The sequence below is a fragment of the Argentina silus genome, assembly GCF_951799395.1.
Source record: "Argentina silus genome assembly, chromosome: Y".
Classification (NCBI taxonomy): domain Eukaryota; kingdom Metazoa; phylum Chordata; class Actinopteri; order Argentiniformes; family Argentinidae; genus Argentina; species Argentina silus.
The window spans coordinates 11,763,240-11,776,280 of NC_139654.1; the positions used below are offsets into that span (position 1 = coordinate 11,763,240).

The 13,041-nt window shown below is 48.4% G+C and overlaps 2 protein-coding genes across 6 annotated transcripts in view; both read left to right on the forward strand.

The window, feature by feature from the left end:
* Positions 1-13,041, forward strand: part of LOC310823783 (zinc finger SWIM domain-containing protein 8-like) — a 100,404-nt gene that overhangs the window by 41,404 nt on the left and 45,959 nt on the right. For all 5 annotated transcript variants that reach the window (XM_083696636.1, XM_083696632.1, XM_083696633.1 and 2 more), the window contains one exon: positions 1,751-1,882. In XM_083696636.1, the coding sequence (XP_083552762.1) occupies positions 1,751-1,882 (132 nt within the window). The remainder of the gene's footprint in view (positions 1-1,750; positions 1,883-13,041) is intronic.
* Positions 8,488-11,749, forward strand: LOC310823785 (general transcription factor II-I repeat domain-containing protein 2-like). The gene is made up of 2 exons (XM_083696638.1): positions 8,488-11,460; positions 11,649-11,749. The coding sequence occupies exon 1, from the start codon at positions 10,028-10,030 to the stop codon at positions 11,450-11,452; it is 1,425 nt and encodes a 474-aa protein (XP_083552764.1). The 5' UTR covers positions 8,488-10,027; the 3' UTR covers positions 11,453-11,460; positions 11,649-11,749.

Below are 13,041 nucleotides of genomic sequence, written 5' to 3' on the forward strand. Positions count from 1 at the left end.
TATTTCAGGGCACCACAAGTATTGGAAAGTTGGCTTGACAGGTGTTAGTCAGGTGTGTTCAGTCATATCATTTGTGCAGGCATAATGAGAGCTGTCAATGTCTAGTATTGATTCTAGGCTTTGGATTTGCCTTTGGAGTCTGCTATTGGTGTCTGTCAACATGAGGACCAAAGAGATGTCAATGAAAGTCAAGAAAGCCATTATGAAGCTGAAATATCAGATAAATCAATCAGAAACATAGCCAAAACCTTAAAAAAACAATCACATCATTAAAAAAGAAAGATAACACTGGTGAGCTCAGTCATCACAAACAGGTTGGTAGGCCAAGGAAGACTTCTACAGTGGATGACCGAAGAATGCTCACCATAATTAAGAAAAAACCCCAAACAACTGTCCCACAGATTAGGAACACTCTCCAGGAGTTAGGCGTGAATGTGTCAGAGACTACCATCCGCAGAATACGTTACCAGCCGAACTACAGAGGCTTTATTGCAAGGTGCAAACCACTGGTTATCCTCAAAAAGGATGGTCAGGTTACAATTTGCTAAAAAGTATGATGGAGGAGATGCTATGGTTTGAGCATGTACACTCACTGAGCACTTTATTAGGAACACTATACTAATACTGGGTCGGGCCTCCCTTTGCTCTCAAAACAGCCTCAATTCTTCGTGGCATTAATTCCACAAGATGTTGGAAACATTTATTTGAGATTCTGGTCCAGGATGACATGATTGCATCACGCAATTCCTGCAGATTTTTCAGGTGCACTTTCAAGCTGTGAATCTCCCGTTCTACCGTATCCCAAAGGTGTTCTATTGGATTCAGATCCGGTGACTGGGAAGGCCACTGAAGAACACCTGAAGTCATTGTCACGTTCATGAAACCAGCTTGAGACAACTTTTGCTTTGTGACATGGTGCATTATCATGCTGGAAGTAGCCATTAGAAGATGGGTAAATTGTGGCCATGAAGGGATGCACATGGTCAGCAACAATACTCAAATAGGCTGTGGCATTCAAGCGATGATTGATTGGTATTAACAGGCCCAAAGTGTGCCAAGAAAACATTCCCCACACCATTACACCACCTCCACCATGAGAAGGTGTACAGGTGTTCCTAATAAAGTGTTCAGTGAGTGTAGAGCTGCCACAAGAACTGGCTAACTTGTCTTAATTGCCTCTAAATTCATTGGATGACCCCAAACATCATCATAGCCAAGTCAATCTTCAGATTTAAATCCAATTGAACATACATTTCATTTCCTGATAAGATTCTAGGCAAAAAGACCTCAAAACAAACAACAACGGAAGATGGCTGTTATTGCGTGCAAAGGATTGTCGACCAAGTACTAAACATGAGTATTTTATTTGGACATTATAGGATTTTTTTCAATATTTTTGGAGCCCTGAAATAGGGGGACTATATATAAAAAGGGTTGTAATTTCTAAATAGTGGAACCAATCTGAAAAAAGAAAACATAGAATTAACGCTGATAATCTCTACTTCAACCTCATAGGAATTAGAGCTAAAAGAAGACAACATCTTTCCAATACGTATGGAGGGCACTGTATATAAATGGATAGTAAATATAATAGAACCTGTAAAACAAACAATCAACACTATACAATACACGCCCATAAGCCACTAAGTGCAAACCAGAAAAAGTGCAGTGCCATATCATAAAACCCTACCATTTACAACAAGCACACAATGAACTATGCCTCTGTCTGCTGTGATGGTGTCCCTCACAGGTGCTGTTTGCGTGTGCAGAGGCCCTCTACGCCCACGGCTACAGTAATGAGGCATGCAGGCTGGCCGTGGAGCTGGCTGGGGACCTGCTGGCCAACCCTCCGGACCTGAAGGTGGAGCAGCCCCAGACCAAGGTATATTAGTCCCATTTTAAACACCTCTCATCAATCCCTACAGTGCCTATAGAAAGTCATCATACCCCTTTGAAATAGTTACTATATTTGTCGTACAGCCTGAAATCAAAACCCATAAAAAAAAAAAAGCTTTTTCCAGCTTTATGTACAAATTTAGCCATACAACATCAAACTAATGAAAAAAAAGGCGACAGTTCTGAAAATGTATAAAAAAATGAAAAACAAGAATAACAGGGTTGGAAAAGTCATCAGTCCCCTGATTTTAATATTTTGTAGAGCCACCTTTTGCTGCAATTACAGCCATCAATCTGTTTGGATATGTCTCTACTAGCTTTGCACACCTAGATTGGAGAATATTTGCCCATTCTTCCTTGCAGAATTGTTCGAGTTCAGTCAAATTCCGTGGTGAGCGGCGATGGACTGCTCTCTTCAAGTCCATCCACAGATTTTCTATCGGATTTAAGTCAGGGCTCTGACTTGGCCACTCAAGGACATTCACCTTTCTATCCTTAAGCCACTGCTTTGTTCTTTTGGCGGTATGTTTAGGATCGTTGTCGTGTTGGAAGGTGAATGACCTGCCCATCTTCAGCTGTCTAGCAGAGGGACGCAGGTTGTCCTCAAGAATTTGGGTGTACTTGGCAGCATCCATTTTCCCTTCAATCCTGACCAATTGCCCAGTCCTCGCTGAAGAGAAACATCCCCACAACATAATGTTGCCACCACCATGCTTCACAGTAGGTATGGTGTGTTTTGGGTGGTGTGCTGTGTTTGGTTTTCGCCAAACATAGCGCTTGGAGTTCAGTCCAAAAAGTTCAATCTTAGTCTCGTCTGACCATAAAACCTTTTTCCACATGGCAACAGAATCTTCCAGGTGTGTTTTTGCATAGCACAAACGAGACTGACTGTGGCACTTTTTCAGAAAAGGCTTCTTTCTTGCTACCCTGCCATACAGGCCAGCTTTGTGTAAAGCTTGTGAGATTGTTGTCACATGCACAGACAGACCAGTCCCAGCCATAAAGACTTGTAAGTCGCCATCCTGTTTGGACGGACGGCCTGATCTAGGCAAGGTGTTGGTGGTGCCATACGCCTTCCACTTCTTAATGATGCTCTGAACGGTACTCAGAGGGATAGCTAAAGCCTTCGAAATCTTTTTGTAGCCTTCACCTAACTTGTGCCTTCCTACAACTTTATCCCGGAGGCCTTTTGAAAGTACTTTTCCAACCATGGTGAATTCTTTGCAGAACGATGCACTTCTAGTAGTGGAATCCTCAAGAAACAGCTGGTTTTATTCTGAAGTAATCAAAACCACTACAATTGATGTCAGGTGGGGGGCAATTAGCCTGGTGTTTGATCTGGAAGTTGATTGGTTGCACCTGAGCAAGTGTATAATGGTATACTCTAAGGGGCTGATCACTTAACCCAAACTAGGTATTTCACTAATTAATTTTTAATAATTGTCCAGAATTTATGTGTATATACAGCTCAAAAAAGTTAGATTTGATTTATTTTAATTTCCAGGGTGTAATGTGACAAAAGGTAAAGATTTCACAGGGTACGATGACTTTCTATAGGCACTGTATGCACATGAACATTAGACATGAATGTGAACTGTAAGAACCTGGTCATGATTATGTCGTGCTGTTTTAACAGAACCTCTAGCTAGTGCACAACATCACATTGAGGCAAATAGGAATGAGAATAGAGTGTAAAAAAATTAAACAATTTAATAGTTTCAAAGAAATACAAACAGCTGTAAACTAATGGAGGTTTTACCATAAGTCTGATGCTATTTGTGCCAATGACGGACAGGAGATTGGTGCCCATCACAGGTCTAACCCAACATGTTCTGTTCTCCTTAAATATCCTCCCAACAGTAGAACATCAGAGACATCGATGGGGGAAGCCTATAGGCCTATCCTCAGGGGTACAAACTTGTCACCTTTTGGCGAAATTTGCTGTTTTTACCTCAAAATAGGTCATCCATGTTAATTGTGTGGATCTGGGGGAGGGGGCTACGTCTTATACAAGTCATCTGCGAGTAGGCATAACACATTTTCTGTTGTGTCGTGAATCTACTTGGGGTCATCACCCATGATGCGCGAGCTAACATCTTCCTGTCGGCTAAACTCCGCTGCTGCTCGATAGACCGCTTCGTGCCGCAAAGTTGAAATAACTTTTAGCTGCTTCAGGCAGCTAGCTAAACTTCCAGGCAGCGTGGAGAACACACTCACGGTAAGCAACCTGTTTTCGAAGTAATTATGTGGGTGTAAAGGTTAGCTTGGCTTGTCAACTTAGGTTTCTTGTAGCTTGCTAAGGTAGCTAGCTAAGTTAGTGTGGGGTGACATGCAGCGTTCGGCCTGTAGAGGGAGCTACAGGACCGTGGCCGGGGTTTACGAAAACGAGGCTTCGTTGCGCACCTGTTGCGAATGAAGCCTCGTTAACGAAATGGTTTAAGATATGTGTGCCTCTGCTTTGGGAGAGGACGGCTGGAAAGCGGGGACTGGAAAGTCCTGAGAAAAATGTATAAAATAAGCAGGATTTTCCCACACCAGGAATCTCGAGTCCGCCTCTGTGTCACGGATCTTGTTACAGTGGCGCCCAACGTGGGACACAGAGTGAAGGCAGAGGAAAATGGAGGCGTTAATCGCGGCCATCGGAAGGATGGCCCTCGTACTGGAGCAGCAGGCCCACCTCCAGCAGGAGCAACAGGCCGCGGTGGGGGAGATGGCGACGGCAAGGGCTGAGGACCGTACCCTCCTCCAGGAGCTCGTTGGGGCCATCAAGGCGGGGCCGGCGCCCGGGTCGGCACAAGGTCCCCCCCAAGGTCCACCTCCAGAAAATGGGGGACCTGGACGACCTGGAGGCGTTCCTGGCGGTGTTCGAGGGGACGGCGAGGATCTCGGGGTGGCCGGACGGCGAGTGGGCATACCCTATCTGCTGCCCCTCCTGTCAGGTGAGGCGCAGCTTGCTGCCCACAGCCTGCCAGCGGCCGCCCAACGGGATTATCCCTCCCTAGCCCGGGCAATTTGAGACCGCCTGGGCCTCACACTGGAGGAACACCGTCGCCGGTTCCGGGCCCTGATGATGGAGGAGATGAGCCGGCCCTTTGCCTACGCCCAGCGGCTGCGGGACAGCGCGTGGCGGTGGCTGCACCCGAGCAACAGCTCGGTGGAGGAGGTCGGGGACCGGGTGGTGATGGAGCAGTTCCTCATGGGGATCCCGGCCCGAACCGCCGCCTGGGTCCAGTACCACCGGCCCCAGGATCTCGCGTCCGCCATGAGCTTGGCGGAGGACCATTCCTCCTTGCCACCACGGGAGCCCCGGCGCCCGGAAGGAGCCGTGGTACCGGAAGGAGAGAGGCCGGCGCCCGCACCGAGGACGAGATGGCAGGGGAGGGCATATCGAGAACCAGCCCTGGCCCCACAGGAAGCACCAGGGGGGGGGTGTGTTGGCGATGCGGACGGCCGGGCCATGTTCAGGCGGATTGCCCAGTGATGGAGGTGGGGCAGGTGGTCCGCATCGGCAACATACCGGGCCCTCCCCCCGGACCAGGACAGGTGTATTGTGTCCGGTAAGGATACAACATGATACGCACCAGGCGTTCTTGGATTCGGGCTGCATGCAGACCATGATCCAGCAGTGCCTGGTTCGACCGGGGGCATTGTTAAAGGCAGAGAGGGTGTTGGTGAAGTGTGTGCATGGGGACATCCACGAATACCCTGTGGTCGCTATCCAAATCCATTATGAGGGAAAAAAGCATAGTGTACAGGCGGCGGTTAGCCCGCGCCTCACGCATCCCCTTGTTCTGGGTGTAGATTGGGAGAGGTTTCCTCAAGCAGTAAAACGGGCTACCGGGGTGCGTGCACGACAGAGAGGGAGGTGTGAGGCGACGCCTCGCGACACTGCCGAGGAGCCGGCGGGGGGGTCTCAACCTGAGATTTCCCCGCCGAACTACCCGTTGCTAGGTGACTTCCCCCTCGAGCAGTCTCGTGACGAGACCCTACGATCGGCCTATGACCAAGTGATAGCGATTGATGGTACTTTGGTACGGCCGGACACTGCGCGCCCACCCCTATTTTGCGATCATCAGCGACAGGTTATACTGAGTGAGTCGTGACTCGCATAGTCAGGAGGAAGTAACCCAGTTGTTGGTTCCCCGTAGCCGCCGGGAAATGGTCTTCCAGGCGGCTCATTTCAACCCCATGGCGGGCCATTTAGGATATGATAAGACACTAAACCGTATAATGGCTCGATTTTATTGGCTGGGAATTCGGGCAGAGGTGCGTAGGTGGTGCGCTTCCTGTCGCGAATGTCAATTGGTAAATCCCCCAGCCATTCCACGGGCCCCCTTGCGGCCCTTACCATTGGTCGAGAACCCATTCGACCGCATTGCCATGGATATTATCGGGCCATTTGATCGGTGTACACAGGGATATTGATTTGTGTTGGTTTTGATAGATTACGCAACCCGATACCCAGAGGCAATACCGCTGCGCAATATTTCTGCCATGAGTGTAGCGCAGGCATTGTTTCAAGTGATCTCCCGGGTGGGAATCCCGAAAGAGATTCTCACCAACCAGGGCACCAATTTTATGTCAAGCACCCTCAAGGAACTATACGGGTTGTTGAACATCAAGGCGATTCGACCAGTGTTTACCACCTGGCCATCGATGGCCTTTGTGAGCGGTTCAATCGGACCTTGAAATCAATGATCCGGAAGTTTGTGCGCGAGGATAGTCGGAATTGGCATAAATGGCTAGATCCCCTGCTGTTTGCGGTACGGGAAGTTCCCCAAGCTTTCACCGGGTTTTCCCCGTTTGAATTACTCTACGGGCGTAAGCCCCGGGGTGTCCTAGACCTTCTTAAAGAAAATTGGGAGGAAGGGTCTAGCGACAGTAAAAATTAGATTCAGTACGTCCTGGACTTGCGCACAACGCTCCACGCCCTAGGGGTTATCTCACGCGAGCATTTGCAGCAAGCCCATGAGCGTCAAAATCACAGAAACGACAGGGGAACTAACCTGCGAGAATTTACATTGGGAGACAAGGTGCTCGTACTGTTACCCCCCTCCAGCACGAAATTACTCGCGAAGTGGCAAGGGCTGTTTGTGGTCACACGTCGCATGGGGGACGTGGATTATGAGGTAGTACTCTCGGACCGGGGGGATAGCTTGCAGGTGTATCACGTAAATCTCCTTAAAAAATGGAACGACTGGTCACTGTTGCTCTGGCTACAATAATTCCAGAGAGAGATGAGTTCGGACCGGAAGTCCCAAAATCAAAAGTTAGCACTCCGGTCGGTATTGATAACCATCTCTCTGCTAGCCAGGCCACGGACGTTGCAGATTTGCAAGCTAGGTTCGCTGACGTGTTCTCTCCCCTGCCCGGTTGGACTACGCTTACCACCATGAAAGCCATGCTGGAGCTGGGTGTGGTCGAGTCCCGCAGTGACTGGTGTAGCCCCATCGTGGTTGTCAACAAGCCGGATGGGTCTATACGGTTCTGTGTGGATTATAGAAGGGTTAATGCAGTCTCCAAATTCGATGCCTACCTGATGCCCTGGGTTGACGAGCTCTTGGACCGGCTTGGCACGGCCAAATTTTTTACGACATTGGATTGCACGAAGGGTTGTATCAGTTCACGGTGCTCCCTTTCGGGTTGTTCGGAGCCCCAGCCACTTTCCAGCGCCTCATGGACCGCATTCTGCGGTCGCACTCTGCCTATGCTGCTGCCTACCTGGATGACATTGTCATTTACAGTGACACCTGGGCACAGCATGTGCAGCGTGTGGCTGCTGTTCCGCAGTCCCTGAGGCAGGCGGGGCTGACGGCCAACCCGAAAAAGTGCGTGATCGGACGGAGGGAGATCCGGTATCTGGGGCACCACTTGGGTCGAGGGGAGGTGCGGCCGCAGGTTGAAAAGACTGCGGCCATCGCCGCCTCTCCGCGGCCCAAGACTAAGAAGGAGGTGAGGGCCTTCCTGGGGCTGGCTGGCTATTACCGGCAGTTTGTGCCGGGGTTTTCAGAGCTGGCCAGTCCCTTGACGGACCTCACCCGGAAGGGTGCCCCGGATCCGGTCCAATGGTCGGGCCAGTGCCAGGGGTCGTTCGAGGCCCTTAAGCGCGCTCTTTGTGGAGAAACGGTCCTCTCTGCGCCTGATTTTAACCTCCCTTTCTCCCTACAGACGGACGCGTCGGATAGAGGCCTGGGAGCAGTGCTGACCCAGCGGGTGGAGGGGGCTGACCGGCCGGTGCTGTACCTGAGCCGCAAACTATCGGAGAGGGAGGGGCCGGTACAGCACGGTGGAGAAGAAGTGCCTCGCCATCAAGTGGGTGGTCGGCGCCCTCCGCTACTACCTGCTGGGTCGCGTTTTCACCCTCTATTCCGACCATGCTCCCCTCCAGTGGTTCCACCGCATGAAGGATGTGAACGCGGGGATCACCCGGTGGTATCTCACGTTGCAGCCCTTCAACTTTTCGGTCGTGCACAGACCGGGGGCGCAGATCGTCGTGGCAGACTTCCTCTCCCGTGCAGGGGGGGGGGGGAGTAGGCTGTCGGCCGGCGTGTCCGCGGTGGGGGTATGTGGGGGGACATGCAGCGTTCGGCCTGTAGAGGGAGCTACAGGACCGTGGCCGGGGTTTAGGAAAACGAGGCTTCGTTGCGCACCTGTTGCGAATGAAGCCTCATTAACAAAATGGTTTAAGATGTGTGTGCCTCTGCTTTGGGAGAGGACGGCTGGAAAGCGGGGACCGGAAAGTCCTGAGAAACATTTATAAAATAAACGGGATTTTCCCACACCAGGAACCTCGAGTCCGCCTCTGTGTCACGGATCTTGTTACAGTTAGCTATGGCGCTTCTCCATTGACGAGCACGGCACGGCACATTTTGCCAAGGGCTCCCATGCCCTTTTGGCACACTGTAAAGCTGAAAAACGTAGCCAAAAGGTGGTGACTATTATGACCACACACAGTGTTATATCAATGTCAGCAACTCAGGGCCCATCACAGCAGGGCCCATCAATGCAGGGCCCTGAGCAGATGAGGGAAAGAGTGAAGGTGCCAGTACCCTTGTTTGAAAGGATAGCAAATGCAGAGGTGAGTGTTGGTTAGCCAGTATGTGCTAGTTGTTATGTATATAAAGTCTTTAGCCTAGACTTTGATAAGCAGAATAGGAAATCCCCCATAGATGCCCCATAGTACAGTGAATTGCAGTATTGAATTAGAATGTCAGCTTTACCTTTTTATGTTTTTCCCAGGCAATGGTTCTTGGAACCATTGCAGAACATTCCCTCCCCCTATCTATTGCTCCTGTCATCGTTGAGCTTGCCCAGACACCGGCTCTGGATAAACCAGCTTTGGGGGGCATGAAGTTATCCCGGACTGCTGCCTCGTACAAGATCAAGAGTTCAAGATTCAAGAATTTTTATTTGTCACGTGCATACAAGTATACAGTGAAATGCAAAAGTGACAGTGCCACAGAGTATTGCAACGTTTTAAAATAGAATAAAATAAAAGTACTAAAAAATATAAACAGTATAAGCCAGGCATGGGCAAACTACGGCCCGCGGGCCACATCCGGCCCGTTTTGTCTTTTTAATCCGTCCCGCCGAACTTGAAGTTATATTAATAAACCTGTTTAATGTTTTATTTCCCCTGCAATTCTCACGTTTTCCCGTTAGGTGGCGCACTCTAGATACAGTGACCTTTGTTGAGGTGAGGCGTATTACTCCACGTTTGCGCTTTACTCTTTCACCCCTCAGCCTTTCTGTAAAGATGAGCGGAGCTAAGAAAAGGAAAGTGGACACAGAATGTTGAGTATTTAATAAAGAGTGGGCAACGAAATATTTTTTCGCCGAATACCGATCAACTGCTGTATGCCTGATATGCCAAGAGACTGTCGCGGTTTTTAAAGAATATAATATCAGCCGGCACTTTGCCACAAAGCACGCTAACTATGCTAGCAAGCAGTCAACGAAAGAACGGGAGGCTACTGCGCAGAGGTTGGCAGCTAATTTACAGACTCAACAAAAAAATCTTCATCGTCAAGCTGCCATTCATGAGTCAAGTACCAAGGCAGGTTTTATGCTTTCATTCAAATTAGCAAAAGCCAGCAAGCCTCTATCTGAGGGCGAGTTTTAAAAAAAATGTATGGTGGAGACAGCAGGTGTCTTGTGTCCTGAAAGTAAAGACAAATTTGAAAAACTCAGCTTATCACGCAGGACAGTGACTCGCCGTGTGGAACTGATAGATGAAGCTATAACCAGCGACTTAAATAAAAAGGCAGAGTCGTTCACGTTATATTCATTAGCACTGGATGAAAGCAACGATGTAAAAGACACTGCTCAGCTCCTCATTTTTATCCGAGGGATTAACGATAACTTTGAAATAACGGAGGAGTTTTTGACAATGGAGTCTCTGAAAGGAAAGACACGGGGAGAGGACTTGTACGACCGGGTGTCTGCTGTCATCGAAAATATGAAGATCCCTTGGAGTAAGCTCATCAATGTCACCACAGATGGATCTCCAAATTTAACGGGGAAAAATGTTGGCCTGCTGAGGAGAATCCAGAATAAAGTGAAAGATGAAAATCCTGACCAGGATGTTATTTTCCTTCACTGCATCATCCACCAGGAAGCTCTATGTAAATCAGTATTACAGCTGAATCATGTTGTGAATCCTGTTGTAAAACTTGTCAGCTTTATACGAGCAAGGGGACTTCAGCACCGTCAGTTCATTACGTTCCTAGAGGATACTGATGCGGACCACCAGGACCTACTTTATCACTCCCGTGTCCGCTGGTTAAGTTTGGGCAAAGTCTTTCAACAAGTGTGGGAGCTCAAAGAGGAGATCGGTGCATTTCTGGAGCTACTGGGGAAGGCCGACAAATTTCCTGAGCTGAGCAACAAGAACTGGCTTTGTGACTTTGCGTTTGCTGTGGACATATTTTCACATATGAATGAGCTGAACGTGAAGCTACAGGGGTTTGTGCACGACATGTACACAAACGTGAAAGCCTTCAAATCCAAGCTGGCTTTATTCTCCAGGCAAATTTCAAATAAGTCATTCACTCATTTTCCCACACTAGCCACGCTGAAAGAGGCCGGCGCAAAAGTGAAGAAATACAGCGAGTCACTGGATGCGCTGCTCGGAGAATTCTGCCGTCGGTTTTCTGATTTTGAGAAAATTGACAAGTCGCTTCAGTTGGTGGCCTGTCCATTGTCACAAGACCCTGAACCAGCACCAGAGGAGCTGCAGCTGGAACTAATCGATCTGCAGTCTGACCCCGTCTTAAAAGAGAAGTTCACCTCTCTTAAGCTGAATGACTTTTATGCTTCACTTAATGAAGCCGCGTTTCCAAACCTCCGGAGGACGGCACAGAAGATGCTGGCGTTGTTCGGCTCGACCTACGTGTGTGAACAGACGTTCAGCGTCATGAACATCAACAAAACCAGCCACAGATCCAAGTTAACAGACCAACACGTCAGATCCATCCTGAGAATCGCAACAACAAAACTAACTCCAGACTTTGATGCGCTGGCTAAAAAGGGAGACCAACAACACTGTTCCCACTGAAACTAAAAGTAAGTTTCTCTGTTGTGTTATGTAAAAAATGCATTTGAAAAATAGTTTGTTCAATAAACCTTACATGTTACACATAATTTCTGTTAAGGAATGTGTCACAAGGTGAATATTTTTATTGGGGATTTTATAATGCATGCTTTTATTGAATGATTTTATTGCTGTGCTGTTATTTTTGTGACCTGTCCAGGGTGTACCCCGCCTCTCGCCCAATGATGTCAGCTGGGATTGGCTCCACCCCCCCCGCGATCCTCATAGGATAAGCGGTTTGGAAATGGATGGATGGATGTTATTTTTGTGTTTTTAAATTTGAACTGTTTTAAGTGTTTTTATTGCATGCTGGCTCCACATACTGGCAAGCCGTAACTCTTGTCCGTTCATTTTCAATTGATATTAAAGCACATGTTTTCTACATATCCCATGATATATTTATTTCTCCTATGAGGTGGGTCACCAAAACACTCAATCCGCTCCTGGTCTGGCCCCTCTGTCAAAATTTAGAACCCATTGTGGCCCACGAGTCAAAAAGTTTGCCCACCCCTGGTATAAGCAGTATAAACAGCGGTGAAGCAATGTACAGATGGTCTAGGGCCTGGGGCACACTTTCTCAGAGAGGACGTTTGAGAGCACCAGGTCAAGCCCCTTCTCAATCAACTTTGATGAGAGCACATCAAGCTGCAATAAGAAGGGTGCTGTCAATTCTAGTAAGCTACTACTTAGGAGCTGAAGCATGTGGTAGTCGAACACCTTGGCTCCATTGAAGTCCTAAAGGGGACTGCTGATCATTTGGAAAGGGCCCTAGTGACCTTTTTCAATTACCATAAAATCCCACTTGCCAACATGGTCAGTGGACTCCTGGAACGTAATGCGAGGGAGCAAATCCGGGCCAGAGACCAGAATAAGAGCAAAGGACTGCTAGAACCTCCTGGATGTTGGAGATTCCTGCCACCATATCCACAATGCCGCCAAACAGTTTGCTGCGCACTTTGGCCACCACCTCGAGCAGCTAGGTAATTGTCATAGATATTGTGAAATATATGCCTACACCGGAAATATACTCATTGTATAATGGCAAATAGACTTAATAAGAGTAAGCCTAAGTTTTTTTTTGCCCGTTTTCAGGCGAAATATGGAGATCTATGAGTTCATGGGCATTCCAGGCACCAACCCACAGTGGTTTGTAGTGCATCGGTGGCTTTCGGCATGTGATGTGGGCATCAGCACTCGCCGAATGTTGCCTGCATACAAGGTGCTGTACTTCGGATTTCTCAGTCAGGCAGACCAGACCTTTTATAAAGAAGTCCTAGAGGAGGTCTACAAGGACCACAGTGTTGGTGAGCGGGCAAAGGTCAGTATTGCTGAAATGGACCTCATATTGTTTAGACAGATTTAAAGGGGGATTCAGCCCCCACAATCTTATGTGATTAGTCCTCTTGTATACTGTATGTAGCCCAAAAGCCATATTGTATTTTATCTCTCTCTTCCAGGAATTACGCAAGTTGGGAAGGACAGAAAAAAAAGGGTGGTGAAGAAGCTCTGGTTTGAGAGTTGCAATACGGACCTCCAGCTGAGCATTTACCTTG

Bases quoted from the DNA above. Each gene is read 5' to 3' on its own strand.
- LOC310823785 (XM_083696638.1), top strand. From the start codon at position 10,028: ATGGTGGAGACAGCAGGTGTCTTGTGTCCTGAAAGTAAAGACAAATTT.